The following is a 21,055-nucleotide window of genomic DNA, read 5'->3' as shown; positions in this document are numbered from 1 at the left end:
CTAGGAGGAGGGATAATACTTCCAATAGGACTGGAGAGAATGAGAGAAAGTTGAGTGCAAAGGCTGAGAAGTGGAATGTAGAGATATTTAAGGTAGTTCCAGCCTATTTTCTCTGTAAAGATGAAGGTAAAGTCAACTGCTGAGAATGATGGAGAAGGTGGTAGGATGGGCACTTGTAAAGGATGTTAAAGATTTGCAGTAACTATTATAGGTCTTGGAGGGCAATGCTGGTTCAGTGATAGAATTTTTACCGTCCATGGGGAGACCCGGGTTCGATTCCCAGCCAATGCGTCTCATGAGCACCCACCACCCGTCTGTCAGTGGAAGCTTGTGTGTTGCTATGATGCTGAACAGGTTTCAGTGGAGCTTCCAGACTAAGATGGAGTAGGAAGAAAAGGCTGAAAATCTACTTCCAAAAATCAGCCAATGAAAACTCTATGGATCACAACAGTCCAAGCTGCACCACAGCATAGGTCTGGGCCGCATTTTGTTCCCTACGCATGGGGTTGCCATGAGTCAGGGGTGACTGAATGGTAGCTAACAACAATTAAACCAACAATTACAGATCTCAAATAGCAGCTACCATTTTATGAGTGTTGTGTTTTATGGGTTGCTTTACAAATGATATTTCTAATCACAATAAAGTCTGTGAAGAAGATATTATTCCTATTTTGCACATGAGGAAACTGAGATTTAGAGTGAGAGTGGAAGAGAGAGATGGCCAAGGCTGTATAAAAGGATTGCTATGCACCATTGAGAACCTGTTTGTGATGGCACCAGTCCATATGACTGGGTAATTTTTTTCTGCAAATCCTGGGTGTGGAAGGGAGAGGGTAAAGGTGAGTTGAAAGATAAGACTGGTAATTTTCTGAATTCTGCTTGTTTCATGGTCTTCCTTTTCCCTTGTTCCCTTTTCCATAAGGTTATATGGTTAGTGACGTTCTCATCTGCAATTTTTCTGGGACTGGACTTCGGACTACTTGTTTCAGTAGCTTTTGCCTTCTTCATCATCGCAGTTAGGTCACACAGGTACTTCATCTCAGGGAATAGGAGGTGAGGCATCATAAGGCAAGATCGTTATGACCTAATGGCGAGTGTCATCTCCTTTCAGAGCTAAGATTTACCTCCTGGGCCAGATCCCGAACACGAACATTTACAGGAGCATCAGTGACTATCGGGAGGTAAGAATCCAAATCAGCACCACTCCTGTGCCCAAGGGATGAGCTTGGCGAGGCCTGATGCTTAGTGTTTCCATAGAATGTCTTCACTGTTGTTTGCTGCACTATAGACACCCATTAAGGAAGGAGGGGAAAGGGATGTACAAGGCTAGGACAAGCACTAAAGTAGGCAAATCTTTATAGTACTACAGCCAGCCAGTTAAAGGTTATTTAAAAATGTATTTTAGGGAGAGGATTACCAAGAAAAAGAAAGGAGTAAGGAAATGGAGGGGAAAAGAAGAAAGCAGGAAAAGCAGGGGGTGGAAGTGGGAAGGACGGATTTTCTAATTCTTGCCTCTAACCAAGAAGAATATAGATACTCCAAGAGGTGCTAAAGAGATTTTTTTTTTTTAATTTTTTGCAACCATCACCACTATTTATTTCTAAAACTTTTCCATCACCCTAAACAGAAACTCTGTACCCATTAAGCAGTAACTCCACTTCCACCTTCCTCCTGCCCCTGGTAACCTCTCTTCTGCTTTCTGTCTCTATAAATTTGCTTGTTCTAGACACCTCATATAAGTGAGATTGGACAATACTTGTCCTTCTGTGCCTGACTTATTTCACTCAGCACGATGTTTTGAGGCCTCATGTGTCAGAACTTCATTCCTCTTTATGGCTGAGTAATATTCCATTGTATGGGTAGAACACGTTTTGTTTATCCATTCATCTGTAGATGGATATTTGGGCCTAAACAGTGTTTATTCTTAGTCTATGAAACAGCTGAGAAATTTCCCTAAACTTAACGTTTTATCTTGCAGATTACGAACATCCCTGGGGTGAAAATCTTCCAGTGCTGCAACTCCATTACGTTTGTGAATGTTTACCAACTGAAACGCAGGCTGTTAAATGAAGTAGCCGCCTTCTTCCTCTCTTTCCCTGCCTGCCCTGTACCCCCACCCCGCCCTTTTGCCTTCTTTTCCGTCACTCACTCTCAGTGTGCGATCCCTCTTATATCTTCCAGATTGATATGATAAGGGTGCGTCTCAAAGAAGAAGAAGTTTTTGGCCTGTTCACTCGCTGCGCTCATAGTGGTCATACCAGCCGAGAGGCTGAAAGGGGTTGTAGGTGTTACTGCAACTGTGATGAACCGGAGCCACCACCCAGGGTTAGAAACTCCTTTTCTGAATTTTTCTCATGTTTTATACAGTGCGCTAACAGGTTCTAAAAACAAAATTCAAAACCCCTGAAGGATTTTGACTTTTAGATGGACCACGGAGAACTGGAAATCAAAGATTTCTACTCAGAACTAAAGACACAGGCTCACCTTTGAGGTCCAGGTTTTGACCCGAAAGTAGGTAGGAGGAGCTGTTCTGAATCTTTGATTTCCTGTTTAATGGCAAGTGACTTATCTGAGTGCAGAGAGCACTGTTTGCCTTTTCAGATTGTCGGTAATTCCCTGGTTGAACCTATTTCCCTGGCTTTTACCTGACCAGCTTTAGATTTCTGAAAAGAAATGACTTTAAGAGTGTTGTCCAATTCCAGTGGGGACAAGGTGGAGGGCTGTGGTCTCCAGTATTCACCAGGGTCTCCTGATGACTGCCTAGGATCAGGGAAATAATGGCAGAGGGTGCAAGAGGGAGCACCAAGTGCAGGTGGCTATTCTAGATATGGATTTTACATTATCTGGAAGATATTTTCATAGCAACCCCATGAGTCGGAATTGACTCAACGGCAACAGGTTTGGTTTGGTTTTGGAAGATATTTTAACTGAAGAGAGTTACAAAGTGTTTGTTATTTCCAACGCTGACTTGTGCTAAACAATCCCTTCCCCCAAAGCAGGGCTTCTCATTTCTAGCTTTTGGGCCTTTCTGTAATCATCCAGTCTACAGCCTACACCCTGGACTGGCAGTTATATCTATACACACAGAGATTTACACACATACACACACACACACCACCACTACCACCACACACTTCCTTCCCCTCTTGTGTTGTTGTTTGTTGTTGTGTGCCATTGAGTCAATTCTGACCATAGCTGCCCTATATGACAGAGTAGAACTGCCCCATAGGGCTTCCTAGGCTGTAATCTTTACAGGAGAAGATCTCCAGGTCTTTTCTCCTGAGGAGCAGCTGGTGGGTTCCAACTGCCAACCTTAAAAGGGACCTATAAACACACTTACCTTTTCAAAAGCTGAGTGCCCATTCTCACTCCCACACACCCTAATGAAACTTAGCTTCTACTGAACTCCCTGAAAATACCAACTGTGTTGTCAAAACCAGGTTAACAAAATTCAAAGGATATTTCCTCCAACTACTCTGGACAGAATTGGCACTACATTTAATCTTTATCTTGTATCCATACTGTGCTGGGTACTGTAGAGAATATTTACATAATATCAGTGTTATGGATTGAATTGTGTCCCCAAAAAATATGTGTTAACTTGGCTTTGATTCCTAGTATTGTGTGATTGTCCACCATTTTGTCATCTGATGTGATTTTTCTATGCGTTGTAAATTGTGCCTCTATGATGTTAATGAGGCAGGATTAGAGGCAGTTATGTTAATGAGGCAGGACTCAATCTACAAGATTAGATTGTCTTAAATCAATCTCTTTTGAGATATAAAAGAGAGAAGCAGGCAGAGACAGGGGGACCTCATACCATCAAGAAAGTAGTACCAGGAGCAGAGGGTGTCCTTTGGACCTGGGGTCCCTGTGTTGAGAAGTTCCTAGACCAGGAGAAGACTGATGACAAGTACCTTCCCCCAGAGCCTTCCCCTAGAACTGGCACCCTCAATTTGGCCTTGTAGACCCCTAGATTGTGAGAGAATAAACTTCTCTTTGTTAAAGCTGTCCATGTATAGTATTTTTTATAGCAGCACTAGGTAACTAAGACAATCAACAAACATATTTCAGAGTGGAATAGGGTGATCCAGAATTTATTGAGCCCCTACTGTGTGCCCAGAACTATGACGCTATGAAAAAGAAAAAAGAATTTCAAGGTTCTCTGTCTTCAGGGAGTTCTGAATTCTTTTTTTCATGGAAAATTTTGTACATATACAGAAGTAGAGACAAGACTATGATGAGCCCTTATGTACCCACCATTAGCATTAAGATGTCTCAACTCAACCAGTCTTGTTCAGCTATACCCCTACCCACTATCAGCCCCTCAAAATCACAGGATTACTGTGAAGCAATTCATGAAGTTATAAATCAAATTATAGAGATAACTGTATATTAATGTGACATATACAGCTATATTTATATTTTACCAATCCTAAATTTTTTTTAACATTTCTGAAATTTGATGCATCATGCAGTTGATGGCATGTTCATTTAATTCATAATGTTTTCTTTCTTTATAGTACAAGTAATAGTGGTGTGCCTTAAAATTGATAAAATAGAATAGTGAACCATACAATGTACTGTATTGTTATGTTCTAAATTGTGTGTTAGACTCTAACAACTATAAGGCTTTAGGTAAGGGGAGATCAGTGTGAGCTCAAAACGAAGATTTCATGGGAGAAATAGATGTATACTGGTCAGGAGAGAGAAATTTGGAATGATTTCAGGTAGGAATGAAGAGGACCCCAGGCCTACAGATCTGCTTGGGCAAAGACCAAAACCCAAACCAAACACACTGCCATTGAGTTGATTCTGATTCATAGCAGGGTTTCCAAGGCTGTAAATCTCTACTGAAGCAGACTGTCATGTCTTTCTCCCAAGCAGCAGCTGGTGGTTTCAAAATACCGACCTTTCAGTTAGCAGTTGATCGCTTTAACCAGTGCACCACCAGGGCACCTTTGGGCAAAGACATCAAGGTAGAAATAAGTGTAGGGGTCTCAAAGTAAGAGACTTGGTCCGGGAAATGAGGTCAGGCAGGCACAATGTGAGTGGATTGTGAAAGTCCTTGGAAGATAACATAAGGAGAGAAATGGGAGGCTCTCAGCTTTTGCTCTGCCTAGAGGACCTTGCATCTTCTCACCACTGAGCCAAGCCTCACCTGTCCCCTTAAGGTCTGGCCTCAGTGTCTTTCAACCTTGGGGGCAGCTCTTTTCTTTGAACTGTAATATTATCTATCCATACCAGTTTTTTTTTTTTTTTTGCTATATAATATATACTACCTTGTATGGATTTTATCTTGAATTTTTTTCTATTTTCAAAATATACTTCACAAGCGATATTATTAGAACAATAACATTTTTCTATAACAACCATCACCCAAAATTACAACACTCTAGCAAATAAATTCTTTTCATTTTTCTATGTGCCTTATAGGTCTTATCCATCAATGTTGTTATGTCCCTTCTCCCCAGGTAGAGTCTGATCCCTCCTGTGATGTAGAGTCCACATTCACATCCTATCTGTCATTGTATCCCTACTACTTGATACTGGCCTTAAACTATAGCAGGCACTTGAGGGCTGTTAGGGAGATGAAAGGAATGAGAGGTAAAGACTGCCCTGCCCAAGTCATTTTTGTCTTCTTCAGGAAGTCTGACAGAAGATGCTTGTACTGATAGAAGATGAAAGGGGGTGTTGAGAAAAGGGACTGATGGAAGAAATACTTGAAAGTATTAGTCGGCACTGGAGACTAATTGGAACCCAGGAATGAGGGAAAGGAATAAATCAATGAGTTTAAGTTTGAGTCACTAGAACAATGATAACATCATTGATGGACATAGGGAAGTTGGGAGGGAGATGCCGTGACTGGTGACGATAAGGAAAGATGAATGTGGTTTTAGTCCTGAGCTTGAAGTGACAGTGAGGTATCCAAGTAAAAATAGACAGTACCTAGTCTGGGGACAAGCTTCATAAAAGAGGGATTGAGCTAGCAGACGGAAACAGCATAGTTGCAAATACTTGCAGTCCTTGTCTGAGTCCTCTCACAGTCATCCGCTAACTGTTGTCCCAGATTGCCTACACAGAACGATTCGAACGTAAATTGGGTCACTCCTCCTCCACCATTCACTTAGTCAGCTGCGCACGCTTCGAGAGCGTGACCACGAACCAATCTACATCTGATGAGCAAGTGCCATACACAGTATCTTCCACGTCTCAGCGGAATCAAGGTCGAAACTTGGAGGAGGAGGAGAAAGTCTGGGTTCCTAATAACCCCCTGAGAAACAGCTCACCACCACTGCCTGATACTACCGAAAGTCAGGGGAGGAGTAGGTCACTCCTCCCTTACTCAGATGTTTCTCTTCTGCCCACCACCCACACCATCATCCTGGATTTCTCCATGGTCCATTTTGTGGATTCACAGGCTTCAGTCATATTAAGACAGGTAAGTACCCAGGAGCTTTTAGCAAGAGCTCTGATGCTCTCCTCCCACCACTGCCTAGATCCGGATCAAATCCCATTAGTCTCTGATCTGCTGCTGTGTGATTAATAGCTAGGCCACCAGAAACTTGGACACTGGAGGGAGTTTAAGGTCAACCAGAATAAAAAGACAATGAACCAAATTTGATTGATTGAACTCTGTGTCTGGGGTTGGTTCAGTAAATATGGCACATAATTATTTCTCAAGGAATAAAAACTAGGAAACTCCTAACGCCATTGAAACAGCAATCATACCATGCCCAGCGATTCCCAGTATATGCTGGGAGTTAGCTGCAGATGTTTTCAAGGAATGTCCGAATGCTACAAAAAATATTTATTAAGAATTCTCCATTACTTAGCTGCTCTGAGCCAGACAGTGTAAAAGATGCCGGGATGCCTTTTACTCAGAATTGAAAAAATTATGATGAAATGACACCCCAAGCCTGAGGCTGCCTGTCCAGTACCTATAATCTCTTCCCCATTCCCACTTTATGGCTTGCATCTTTGGGTGAGAAGGGCAGGGCAGAATTCTCCTTCAAAAGCTGCATTCCTTGATCCTGGCGTCTCTCCTACTCTCTGTTTTCTCTGGCAGGTCTCATTTCTCTCCCTCTTGTACACTATAGACAATTTAGATGCACAACTAACGCTATTGATTTCATTGTTTAATGTCTCAAAAGTACAATATGTTTTTTCAACCAGTTTATCTCTATTCTTTACAGCACTGCATCTCCACCTTGCTCCTGCCGGCAGTGGCTCAGGTTTAAACATCTTGAATGCTTACTTCCTGGCTCTGTGTGTGGTCTATCTCACTCTTGCTCCTTTGGCTGGTTTTCCTCCTTTTATCCTCAAATCAGATTTTATCATACCTTCTTATTCCTAAAGGAATGCAATTCTCTCTTAAGTGAGCCCAGGTCCTCTTCCGTCTGAGGCAATAGGAAGCCTTTCATAGCAGAAAGAACTCTGGCTGGTGGTCTAGAGATGTACACTCTGCGCTGGCTTTGCTGCTCACTGTCCATCTGACCCAAAACAAGTTGCTAAATTGCACTGGGTCTCGGTTTTCTCGTCTATAAAATGACAGGCTTAAAAGGGATTAATGTTAAGGGCTTTTCTATCCATTAGATTTCCCTGCTCCCCCCACCCCTCCATTTTTAGGCTTAAGCATAGTTGATATTCTCTTGTCTTCAGGGCTTTTCCATCTCAGGTCGTTCTTCTAGGTGGTAGTCTCTTTGCCCAGTCTTGCACTGTAGTTGTTACCTTAGATTTCATTCAACCCACGTTATGGAATGCCTACTATGTACCAGACCACATTGGGCATATTTATACACAATCTCATTTAATTCTTCCAATAGCCCTGAGAGATAGGCTATATTCTCCCTTAAGCTCTCAGCTAATAAATGGGGCCAGGATTTGAACTTAGAGCATCTGACTTTACATCACTCTTCCTGGCTCTTCTGCAGTACACTTGTATCATCCCTCCCCTCCCTTTTTTGTGGAATCACTGTACGTTCTGCTCCTTGGCATCACCCATTCACACTTGGCCTCTGTTGATGACTTTCTGCCTCATCCCCAACATGGAGGCAATGTCAGACATGTCTACTTTACAGCCTGCAGGATTCACAGGGCATTTTATATTATAAAAAGGTTGGGTTCTTCATTCCCTTTATAATTGCTCCCTACTGCCTTTACTGGAGGAAATCATATTTTGTTTACTTTATAATTGAAATTTTAAACCTACTAAAATTCCAGCTATCCATTCTTTTTTTTTTTTTTTTTTTTAACCACTTTTAAATTTTCTTTGGTCGTTCTTGAGAATATGCACGGTAAAACATGCACCTATTCAAGTTTCTATGTGTACAATTTAGTGACATCAATTACATTCTTTGAGTTGTGCAACTGTTCTCATTCTTTTCTGAGTTGTTCCTCCCCCATTAGCATAAACTCACTGCCCCCTAAGTTCCCTGTCTGATCTTTCAAGTTGCTGTTGTCAATTTGATCCCAAATAGATAGTTCTTAAAAGAGCCAAATGCACTAACGCTCAAGGCAGACCTTTTTTTACTAGTTAAGCTAAACTATTGTTTGGTTTTAAGAAGACTTCAGGGGATATTTTTGGTTTAAAGTTTAGAAATTAATCTCAGGGCAATAGTTTCAGGGGTTCATCCACCCTCCATGACTTCAGGAGGTGTGGAGTCCATGAGAATTTGAAATTCTATTCTGCATTTCCCCCTTTTTGATCAGGACTCTTTTATAGAATCTTTGATCAAAATGTTCAGTAATGGCAGCTGGGCACCCTCCAGTTCTTCTGGCATCATGGCAAAGAAGGCAATTGTTCATGGAGGCAAATAGCCACACATTCCATATTCTCCTATTCCTGACTCTACTTTTTCCTCTGTTGCTCCAGGTGACTAGAGACCAACTGTTGTGGATGGCCGCTTGTAAGCTTGTAAGACCCCAGGCACTATGCAATGAGCTAGGAGGTTTAGAACAGAAGCACCTGACACATTATTAAGCCAATTAACTGGAATGTCCCATGAAACAATGACCCTAAACCTCCAAACCAAGGAACCCAATCCCATCATGTTTGGTTGTCCATGAGCAGCTTCAGCAGCTACTCTTTTTTTCATTTTTTGTTTGTTTTCTGTCATTGTTTAAATATATCTGTCACACAACTTTTGCCAGTTCAACTTTTTACAGGTATACAACTTACTGACCACAATTAGAATATTCAGCTGTGCAGTTCTACCCTTAATCAATGTGATTTTTCCATCACTGTTAACCCCTCTTTTCCCCCTCCCTCCCGCCCTAAAAAAAACAAAAACAAGCCCATTGCCATCAAGTTGATTCCGACTCATAGTGACCCTATAAGGCAGAGTGGAACTGCCCCATAGGGTTTCCAAGGAGAGCTTGGTGGATTTGAACTGCCAACCTTTTAGTTAGCAGCCCAGCACTTAACCATTACTGTTATAGCAGCACTAGATAACTAAGACAGTCGTTGTAAATACATCTATCACACAACTTCTGCCAATTCAACTTTTTACAGGTACAACGTATTGACAGCAATTAGAATAATCGGCTGTTCAACCCTATCCTTAATCAATGTGATTTTTCCATCACTGTAAACCAAAACTCAGTACTCCATGAGCAATAACCCCTCCTTTTGCCCTCCTTCCCACCCCTGATAATCACTAATAAACTTTGGTCTCTATATATTTGCCTTTTTTTGTCTTTTATATAAATGAGATCATACAATATTTGTCCTTTTATCCGTTTGTGATTGACTTATTTCACTCAGCATAATGTCTTCAAGCTCCATCCACACTGTAGCTTGTCTCAAGACTTCATTTCTCCCACTGGCTGAGTAGTAGGGTGCCTTGGAAGAAAGGCCTGGCGATCTACTTCAGAAAGATCATAGCCACTGAAAACCCTAAGGAGTACCATTCTACTCTGACACACATGGGGTCACCATGAGTTGGAATCAATTCAACTGCAACAGGTTTGGTTTTGTTTGATATTTACTAAAGTCAAATGCAACTTTGTGGAGTAGCTCTGATTACAATCCTCAGGGTTTTTTTATTTTGTTCTCCCTACTGTATCACTTGGACATCTCTGGGCCACATTTTGCCTACTCTGCTCATTGAAGAGAAGGGGAGAAGTGGTCACATGCAAACACTAAGCAATAATACCAAGATATGGTTGTTCATGAGGACTCTAGAGTGTTCCCATCACACCTGTGCCATCTCTGTCCTGGTGCTTTCCTCACATAAACAATACCTGTTTATGTGAACAGTTTCCTCTTTGAGACTATGAGCAGCCCTCCCTCTCCCTTCCCACCCCCACATGAGACAGTCTAATCCTCTTCTGTATTCCTGGCACTTCAGACATTTCCTGGTATATAGAAGTCCACTCGTCAAATGTTATGGAGCTGAATCAGAATGCAAAGCCACATACATCCCAGACAACTGAATGACCAAAAAAGCTTTAAAACTCAGCTAATTAGAAGGCCCTTTTCTGGTTGATCAGTCCTGGTAGAGCAGTGGTTAAGAGCTTAGGCTGCTAACCAAAAGGTTGGTGGTTCAAATCCACCAGCTGCTCCTTGGAAACCATACGGAGTGGTTCTACACTATTCCGTACGGTCGCTATGAGTTGGAATCAAATCAACGGCAACGAGTTTGGTTTGGCTTTCGGTTTTCTAGTTGACTGTGAAACTCTCTGACACTGATTTACTCTCTCCCCGCAGATGTGCAATGCTTTCCAAAATGCCAACATGTTGGTGCTCATTGCAGGGTGTCACTGTGAGTATCCTTCACCCTATGAGAGGGCCGTGTTTTGCACCCTGTTGCTCTGCTCCCCAGGTTTCTAATTCTTTGTGTGTTCTGGGTTTGGTTTGTAGCTTCTGTGATCAGGGCATTGGAGAGGAATGATTTCTTTGACACTGGTATCACCAAGGCCCAGCTGTTCCTCACCCTCCATGATGCTGTGCTGTTTGCCTTATCAAGGAAGATACCAGATTCCTCTGAGTTAAGCGTGGATGAATCCGAGACCGTGATACAGGAAACCTTCTCAGAAAAGGTTGGATGATGTCAAGCATCTGGGGGTGGGGTGGGCAGAGAGGCCTGATCAGAAAGAGATGGACAATGTCCAGGAAAGGTTATTTAGTATGGCTATGCCAGATTTTGAAACATTGAAATGATCCCTAACCGATTGGCAAGTGGCAGTGGACTTGAGCCCCCAAATACCCCTACTGTCATCTCATGTCTGTCTTATTTACAACCCTTTCCCCCAAGTAAAGATGGTTTACTCAACCCAGCAAGGGGCCTGAAGGATCCTCTTTCAGCAAGCTTGGTTAGTGCCTGTGCCATACCAATGACTAAATATTTAAAATATCTTTTCTGTCTATACCTTTAGAATCTACCTCCCCCCTCCACTCTTGGGATGAATAGCAGAGGTAGTCTTTGAACTAACAGAACGGTGAACTAATAAACTAACAGAGGTAAAGACCTGAATAGCTGACTTTGCCAGCCTAAGACTTGGGCTATTACTTAGATGGTGAGCGATGGAAGATTAAGTCAGCCTGGCCAAATGCAAAGGAGAGTGACATATGAACCAAAATTTTCAGCCATTAGTTATGACTAAGTAATGGTCTGGGCTTATTTCTGTGTTTTCAAATCAGTATTTGTGTAAGTTAAAGCCCCACCACCACCACCAAAAAAAGGAAATTAAAACACAGATTGGCACCAAAATATTATCTAATGACTAGAAATTCTTTTTAAAGTAAACCCTGCATTTTTTATGACAAGAAAGTATTATCATGGTAATAAGTGTTTAAAAACATTTTAAAAAGTCAAAAAGTAATATTATTCAAGCTTGCACATGACCTTTATCTTTCTTTTTTTATTTTTTAGTTATTCACTATCAAGTATTTCCCTTGCTTTGTAGAGAATTCTCACAAGCTATGTGCCTCTGCTTATCCAGAACAACTCCCCCAACCCCATAACTAGATTTAAACTTTGTTTTCTATTTTTCCTCTATAATCCACTCCATTTATAAAATCACAAAACCGTTTGATTGAACAGGATCTCAGAGCTCCTCAGGCTCAAATCCCCACCCAGAGCAAGAATCCTCTTGACAGCATCTCTGACAGGAGGTCCTCCTGCTTATGCTCAGAGACTTGAAGTCGTTCTCAGACTTTAGTATGCATCAGAATCACCTAAACATGCAATTGAAATACAGATTGCTGGGTGCCTCAGTGCCACAATCCCCCAAATTTCTGCTTCAGAGGGTCTTGAGTAGGGTCTGATAATTTGCATTGCTAACAAATTACCAGGTAATGTCGATGACCCTGTACCAGGGACCACACCTTGAGAACTCTACTACCTTAGAGATTCAACATGCATACTTCACTGTCATAATCTAGTGTGCCTGGTAATCTTTGGGTGTATGGCAGACATTATTTAGAAAATGTTTATAGGAATAATTTGAGGCCTAAGATGATATTTTTACTCCAGAAAGAATTTGATTCTTTTGCCAGGTAACTGGAGGCACTAGCAATCCGGGATCACTTCGATGTGATTTCAGGACTTGAGTTTTTCTAGGCCATCCAGGTGACCCAAAGCCCAGTTGCAGTCCGTGGAAAGGTTTACCATAGCCCCTCCCTTGGCAGGCCCTGGCATCCAGTTTTTGCAACCCTTACCTCTTAGAGCTGTCAAAAGTACCACTCAGCATATCTGTGCCACTTCTAGGTCATTAAATACTCTCAGGGCAAAAGTAGCCCCAAATGCTAGGTTCATCTTTCTAGATTTCCATCTTTTCCAAAATCTTGGCCTGTAATTCGCCATGATCTTGTTAGCTTTATGCTGCCTTCAAATCAGAAGTTTTTGTTTTTTTAATGTTTCACCCAGCTCTTCTAGTTGTCGTCAGTGGAAGAGTTGGTCTGAATTATTTAATCTGCCTTTACTGGAGCTCTGGTGGCATAGTGGTTAAGATCTCAGCTATTAACCAAAAGGTCAGCAGTCCAAATCCACCAGCCACTCCTTGGAAACCCTACGGGAGAGTTCTACTCTGTCCTATAGGGTCACTATGAGTCGGAATCAATTTGACGGCAGTGGGTTTAGTAGTTTTTTTAGCCTTTACTGTAGGTGGAAGTTTCTCTATTTTTTATTTACAATTGTGATACTCTTGATGTGTTTGTTTTTACATTTTATATAGCCATATCTCTTAATCTTTCCTTTTCTTATTTTCTATTTGCTTTTTATGTTTAGAAATCCTTCCCACTTAGAAAGTAAATAAATAACATTTTATTCTAGGTATTTATGCTTTTATTTTTATATTATACTTTTTAACCTAGTTATAATTTATTTCAGTATTTGGTGTAGAAGAGTAATCTATTTTTTATCTGTAGTGCTAACCATTTTGAGCTATATCATCTATTGAATAAACCATCTTTCCCTCATTGATTTAGGATGCTGTTTTAATAAAATATTATATTCTTATGAAAGTTAACATCTATTTCTAGTTTAGTTTTTGGGTCACTGTTCTGTATAGCTTCAGTATCACACTGTCCTGATCACTGTTCCTTTAAAGCACATTTTAACATTGGGTTAGAAAGTCCTGTATCATCCATCAGTGTTCCATTTCAAAATATGCTTAGTCATTCTCACCAATTTATTCTTCCAAGCCAATTTTTGAATTTTTTATCAGGTTCCCACAAAACAACAACAAAACCTGTTGGAATTTTCATTAAAATTTCATTAAACTATAAAATAATATGAGAATTGCTATCTTTACAGTATTCATTCTCCCTCTCCGGGAACATAGGCTATCTCTACATTTATTCAGCCTTTTAAAATATTTCATAGTAAGGTTTTATGGCTTTTTCATATAGATAATCCTAGCTACTTTACACTTCATGCATTTTATACTTATATTGCTTTTATTTAAAGTCAATCTTCTTTTCCATTATATTTTCTAACTGGTAATTGCTAGCATACAGGAAACCTATTAATTTTTTTTTTAATGTATTGGTTTTTATAAAACTATTTGGTCACCTTTCTGAATCCTCTTACTAGTCCTAAGAGGTGTGTCATTATTAATTCTCTTGGGATTTCTAGGTAGAAAAAACATTTCTACAAATAATACTAATCTCTTACTTTCCAATTGTTAGAATTCTTATTTCAGTATCATTTATTATTGCATTTGCTTGACCTTCCAGAACAATTTAAGTAATAGCGATGAGTCTTGTCTTACTCCCGAATTTAATGAGAATAGCTACTTATGTGTCTCCATTAAGTTTATTGGTGACAGTTGGTTTTAAAAAAAGTATTTTTCTGGTTTACTAATATTCCTATCAGGACTTATATCAAGACTTGGCATTGAATATATTGATTTTTTTTCCTGGCATTTAAGATAGGGAACTAGGAGATGAGTGGTTTCTATTTCAAATCTATTAAATTTAAGATGACTTTTAGACATCCAAGAAGAAATGTCCAGAAGGCAAGTGGATATACGGACCTGTAGATCAGGGGAAGAGTTATAATCAAAGAGTCATTGGCATACAGATGACAATAAAAACTATGGGACTAAATGAGATTACCTATGGTGAGAGTGTAGACAGAGAAGAGAAAATTCCCAGGATCAAGCACTGTGGCATGCCAACATTTAGAACTCCAGCAAAAGTAGGGAATACAACAAAGAGACCAGGAAAAAGCAATCAGAAAGGTAGGAGGAAAAGTGGGCAAGTTGTTTCGGAAAGGGCAAGAATGGTTAATTTTGTAGAAGGCAGATTCCATGGATCACTTGTGGGACACCTGGTATGTGACAGGCTCAGTGCCTGTTAAGGTTATCAAGAACCAGGCACTGTCCTACCTCAAGGAGCTATGGTCTAGTAGCTATGGATAGGTTTGTAAATAAATAAGGCAATGTATGACAGAGGTACAACTGGAACACAAAGAAAGCTGTGTTCCTAATTGGTCGTCTTTGTTCTGAACCTGGAATGATAAGTGTTTGTGGATGATATGAAGACAAGGCAAGCAAAGGGAGCAGCATGAGCAAAGGTAAGCAGTAGTCAGGTATCTTTGGATAACTTTATGGCTAGAGCAACGGGTGGGGACCACAGCTGGAGATAAAGCTAAAGAAGATCGGAAGTGGCCAGATTATGAAGGCCCTTACATGCCTTGCCAAGAATTGCTTTGGGGGTTGGCAAAACAAGTGAGATCAAGAAGATAAGATGTTTCAGAAAGCTGTCGAGACCACTGCTGTTTAAATGGTTGACCATGAGATTCAGGCAAGTTAGAAAAGCCAGAGAAATCAGGAGTTAGGGATTGATGGAACTGAAGAATAGTGAGTAACTAAGGAACTAGTGGGTACAAAGAGGATGAAAAGCAGATTTAGGCAAGAATTTTTTTTCTGTTTTGCCAGGAACCCATGGTTCTGGCACCCTAAGTCCTGAAATTCTTTTTGCTAAAACGTCAAACTTAATTGGAAATTTTAACCTAACTAATTGTTTTATTTTGTCTATTTCAGAATGAAGAACCAGGGTATCATATGAACAATAGTAATATAGAAATTCCGAAAAATACAAATCCAGGCTTCAGGGCTTTAATCCGGGAGCCAGAAGTAGTCGAAGAGTCAGAGCTAGAGCCCACGCTTGAGTCGGAACAAGAGAATGAGCTGGATTTGGACCTAGACCTGGATCTGGAGCTGGAGCCTGAGTCTGAACTGGAGCCAGAGCCTGAGATAGATCTAGAGCCAGAGCTGGAGACCGAGTCAGAGACCGAGCCTGTGCCCAAATCCAGGCCAAGGGTTCAGACTCATTCTCCACAGTACCGCCGGTCGCCGTATCCCAGTTCCCAGCCTCAGACTCAGCCTTGGACACGGTCAGTGGAGAGGAGGCATCAACATATGGATTTACACTCATCCAAGGGCAATGATACCAAGGATCCCTGGGAGGAAGACTGGATATAAGGGGATGGATTCCCTTGGCAAATCATCCCACCCAAACGGGGGGTTGCTTGGTCAGGAGACCTGGGTTTGATACAAATTGACAGTACTTGCCTTGTGACTCCTCCATCTGCTTGCTTCCTTCCACGCTCAGCACCGGGATCACACTTTCAGATCACAATACTAAATGCCAAGAATTGTCTCTGAATTCCCGATCCAGGCTCACTTCGTTTCAACTTCAATGGATTCTTGTGAAGGTTTTCCTTTTTCACACACCCTACATCTCTGGGGTTTTTGCAAGACCATCTCTAACTTATTCCTCTTATCTCTTTCCCTCTTTCTCCAAAGAGATAAGACTCAAATAAAATACATAACTCTAGTTACATTTGGGAAGACTTTGAATCTTTCCTATACCTTCTGCCTTCTCTTCATTCTGTATCATCAAGGCTATGTCAGGTGAGAGGGATTCCAGAAATGGGCAAATATGGTGAAGTGATGAATAAGACAAAGAAAAAGATCAACACACAAAAAAATTAGTTGAGTTTCTAAACACCAGCAACAATCTGAGAAGGAAAGAAAGCAATCCCAATTATAATAGCATCTAAAAGAATACAATTTCTAGGAATAAATTCAACCAGAGAGGACATGAAAGGGAGTTGAAAGACATGTACACTAAAAACTACAAAATATTGCTGAAAGAAATTAAAGAAGATCAAGATAAATTGAAAGAGATCCCATGTTTATAAATTGGAAGGCTTAATATTGTTCAGGTGTTAATAATACCCAAAATGATATACAGATTTGATGCAAACATTATCAAAATTTCAGCAGCCTTCTTCACAGAAATAAAGTTGATCCTCAAATTCATATGGAATTTCAGGGGGCCCCAAATAGACAAAATCATTTTGAAGAAAGAACCAAATAGGAGGACTCACACTTCCAAATTTCAAAACATACTACCAAGCTACAATAACCAAAACAGTGTGGTACTGGTGTAAGGATAGACATACAGGCCAGTGGAATAGAATGAGAATCCAGAAATAAACCCGTGCATCTACAGGCAATTGATTTGGCCAAAGAGTGCCAAGTCCATTCGATAGGGAAAGAATAGCCTCTTCAACAAATAAAAAGATGCTCAACATCATTAGTCGTTAGGTAAATGCAAGTAAGATAGCACATCACACCCACTAGGATGCCTATTATCAAAAAATCAGAAAATAACAAGTGTTAGGATGTGAAGAAATAGAAACCTGTTGACCCTGATTGCTATGCCAAACTGTTCAGCCAGGGTCCAGGGTCACCAATAAAAGCATGACTTACCCACAGGCATTGGATGGAACAATGCTTTACTCACATAAAAAGACCAAGATCAGCTTCAATAGCAGGCATTGATCCCCCTTGTCCAGTGGGTCACTCCTTGAAGTTGATACAGGGCTCGTGGGCTGCACATTCCCCTCTAATGCTTAGTTGAAGGACTCCATTCCCCCACCCCCCTGCTGGAAACAGATACAAAAATGGAGGTGACCAGGTGCCATATGACACATATGCATGAGCAGAGCAGAGAGAAAAAGTTTACTATGCACCTAAAACAGGAAGGGAGCCTCCCCAATAAAAAACTGGGAGACAGAGAGAGGCTCAGTTTTCAGCCTCCATATCAGGGAATGCTCTGGGTCCGAGGCTTCTGATTAGGCAGCCTGGGTAAGAGGCACAGGGACTGTGGCAGACTATCCTCCAAACAGTCCACCCTCCTACTGTCACCAGGACATCGGAAAAAATGAAGTAATGTAGTCACAAGTCCTGATATGCCCATTGTCCGTTGTCATGCTCTCCTCCAAGCTAAGACAGAATTTCCTCCAAGTATGAGTCAGGGACCTAGGAGGAAATTGAATTCAACTCAGATGGTTTGAATGAGCAGTTCAGTAAAGGAAAAAATTAGTGTAATGGGCAGGATTAAGGGAGCAAAGGATGCTGAGGCACCAGGGACTAGCTATGGTGAAAAGCTATTGCCATCCATAGGGACAAAGAAAGGAAAAAGTCACCTCAGCCCAGTGACAGAACTATGGCAAGAGCAGTGGGCCTGGGGGACATACCTACTACCCGAGAGGACACCTCTGAAGCAGAGAGGCAGAAGGTACACAAACTTCTTCCCATCAGCCCTTTGATCCCCTATCCAGAGTCTTCTAGTGGTCAAACCCACCTGACTGAATGTGAGCTGTCAATGGAGACTGGGCAGTGCAGTCTATAGGGGTCTACTGTTCTGGAGCATAAAGAATGGATCTGCAGTAAGGAGGCCAGAGAACAGCCAGCTCACTCAGGAAACAATGGAGGGGGGGAATCACAGAATACAAAGGGAATAGCTGCATAACACACGTAAGAGACTGGACAAAGTATAGAATCAACTTCAGTTTCCAGCCTGGCATGTAAAAAGCTTAGAAGTTTTCACAGCTGTCCTCACAACAAGAAAGAAAAAGCCAAAAATCAATAGCTTTTCTTAGATCTGGAAAATTTAGGTCACAGGGCAAACCACCACCCCCAAAAGAAAAAAAAAAAAAAAAAGTAAATACAGAGATTCCGCTTACCAGGAGCAGAAAGCACTGCTACTGGACTCAGCATCAGGTAGGAATAATTAAAGGGTAATTGACTAATTGCTGGAGATTGAGTGTGGACTAGCTTGAGAGTTAGAGGTATAGCCTTGGAGAGGGGCACAGTGTTTTGAGTTTTGCTTCTAGGAGCCCCACTAGATTCTCACTGTAAAGCTTAGAAAAAAAAATCCCTTTGTGCTTCTGGCAGGGGAAGGGGCAAAAGTAACCATTTTGAAAAAGTGCTCAAGGGAAACTACCAGAGCCTAACCAAAAAAGAGGAGCCCTGGTGGTGCAGTGGTTAAGAGTTTGGCTGTTAACCAAAAGGTTTGCAGTTTGAATCCACCAGCTGCTCCTTGGAAATGCTATGGAGCAGTTCTACTCTGTCCTATAGGGTTGTTATGAGTTGGATTCGACTCGAGAGCAATGGGTTTTTTTTTTGTTAGCTGACATGGAGGAAGGGAAATACCCAAACCCAGCCCCGTCTAGCCTTCCACATGGCGGAAGAGAAATAACAAACCACCACCATCTCCAGCCTTGGAGGGAAGAGATAAAGTGGAAACGAATATTCAATTCCAGCCCCCTCCAGCCTTACTGTTTCTCATACAGGTTGAGGAAAAAAAAAAAAAACAAAGAGCACATGTGAAGTTCACAACCCAAGGATGTCCTGTCCCTTTTTTTCTCGTTGCTTTTCAGTTTGGGAAGTTTCTAGTGATGTATCTTCAACTGCACTGATTCTTCTCAGCCGTGTCTAGTGTACTGATGAGCCCATTGAAGACATGGCTCCCTAAAAGACAGATTTAATCATGGAATTATAAAATATTTCCCTTCCCCCAACATCGTACCAGCACATCAACATCAACAGGGGTTTACGGGGGGCCGGGGGGGGGGTACAACTGAAAGAACCTCAGTTTCTTTACTGGATACACCATATTGGACTTGAAACAAAAAAAAAAAAAACAAGGCATGCTAAAAGGGAAAAACAAAAACAACTCTGAAGAAACAGGGCAAGCATCAGAACCAGGCTCAGATATTGCAGAGATTTTGGAATTATCCGGTTTAAAATAACTGATTAATGTGCTAAGGGTTTGTAATATTTGAGGAGGAGGAGGAATACTAGTAGTAGTGGCGGAACCTGTCTTGACTTCAGGGGGAATAACGTGAGTGAAGATCAACCCAAGGTTGACCCCTATGAGGGGGAAGTCACACATACCTCCACCCTCTAGTCCCTTTACCAATTCTGACACCAGCCGTCCCCACTTCTCTTCTGGGTTCAATAATCCATTGCAATGGCCATACAGAACTCACAAACCATACTTACAGTTAAGTGGTTTATTAAGGAAGCAACAGGGTACGACTCAGGATCAGGATCCTGAAGCTTGTAAGCAAAATTTCCCTTTTTCAGTGCAGGGCAGTTCTCTCAGCTCGTCTTGGCTCTGCAAGCAGGCAGGCCCTTCTCTCAGCTGTGCAGACCTCCTCTTGGCACCCGGGGACAAGCCTTCTCTAACCCCCTTGAGGACAGGCCTCCTCTTGGCCCTGCCTTCTGTCACCACCAACTCTGCCACAGGGCCCTTTCCTGGTGCATCACTGCCAGCTCTGCCACTGGGCTGCTTATGGGCCTGTCACTGTCTTCAGCGTTACAGCCTTTGACTGTGTTACAGCTCTTTTAGGAAGTTACTTGCCTCCTCTCTCTCTCCGCTGCTTCTCTCTTCTCTTTTCTTTCTTCTGCTTCTCTTCCTACTCTTTCTGTCTGAAAAAATTCTGTGAGGTTGGCTGACCCCTTGTCAATTTCAAGGCATGGTCCTTCCCAGCAGGGGCCACAAACTAACCAATCTCCTCTCGGTAGACCACAGACACTTCATTTGCATAGCCTATTGACCAGTCCCTGCAAGGTGCACACCAATCACAGGGAAGTCTATAGCCCAAGACCAGACAAAAAGTATCAAACAACAAGTTGTTTAGGGCTTAACCAGGAAATGTCAATCATCCTCAAGGCTCAGGGGAAAAAAAAATCCCTCAAGCCATTTTTCCAAAGAACCAAGGCAAAAGGCCACATAAAGGAACTCATTTCACCACAGGGTTCTAATGGAAAAACATGCAAGAACAGATGGATAATGTAAGCAGAGAGATGGAAACTCTAAAAATACTAGTAATAAACACTAACAGAAATGAAGAATGTCTTTATGGGCTCATCAGTAGACTGGACACAGCTGAGAAAAGAATCAGTGCACTTGAAAGTATGTCAATAGAAACTGCCCAAACTGAAAAGCAAAGAGAAAAAAAGATTGAAAAAAAAAGAAACAGAATATCTGTGAACTGTGGGACAGTTATCAAAGACGTACCAAATCAGTAATGAGAATACCGGAAGAAGAAACAGAATATTTGAAACAATAATGGCTGAGAATTTCCCCCAGAGTATGGGACCCTGCACCCAGTCTTGACACAGGTTCCACCTCCCAGGGCCCTAGATTGTAGCCGAGAAAACAAACTGTTGGGAATTTAGAGCATAGTCATTATTTTTTTAATTTTATGTATTTTGTTGTTGAGAATATACACAGCAAAACATA

At 41.5% G+C, this 21,055-nt stretch overlaps 1 protein-coding gene across 7 annotated transcripts in view; it reads left to right on the top strand.

Annotated features, from left to right (window-relative positions):
- Positions 1-16,287, top strand: part of SLC26A8 (solute carrier family 26 member 8) — a 90,935-nt gene extending 74,648 nt beyond the window's left edge. For all 7 annotated transcript variants that reach the window (XM_049890580.1, XM_049890544.1, XM_049890533.1 and 4 more), the window contains 8 exons: positions 923-1,029; positions 1,112-1,181; positions 1,979-2,071; positions 2,182-2,325; positions 6,071-6,442; positions 10,712-10,766; positions 10,865-11,043; positions 15,493-16,287. In XM_049890580.1, coding sequence (XP_049746537.1) covers positions 923-1,029; positions 1,112-1,181; positions 1,979-2,071; positions 2,182-2,325; positions 6,071-6,442; positions 10,712-10,766; positions 10,865-11,043; positions 15,493-15,933 — 1,461 coding nt within the window. In that variant the 3' untranslated portion in view covers positions 15,934-16,287. The remainder of the gene's footprint in view (positions 1-922; positions 1,030-1,111; positions 1,182-1,978; positions 2,072-2,181; positions 2,326-6,070; positions 6,443-10,711; positions 10,767-10,864; positions 11,044-15,492) is intronic.
- The last annotated feature ends 4,768 nt before the right edge of the window (positions 16,288-21,055 follow it).

The sequence above is a fragment of the Elephas maximus genome, chromosome 1, assembly GCF_024166365.1.
Source record: "Elephas maximus indicus isolate mEleMax1 chromosome 1, mEleMax1 primary haplotype, whole genome shotgun sequence".
NCBI classification, from domain to species: domain Eukaryota; kingdom Metazoa; phylum Chordata; class Mammalia; order Proboscidea; family Elephantidae; genus Elephas; species Elephas maximus.
Note: the sequence above shows the minus strand (reverse complement) of the source record. Positions and strands in the feature narration are given on the sequence as shown.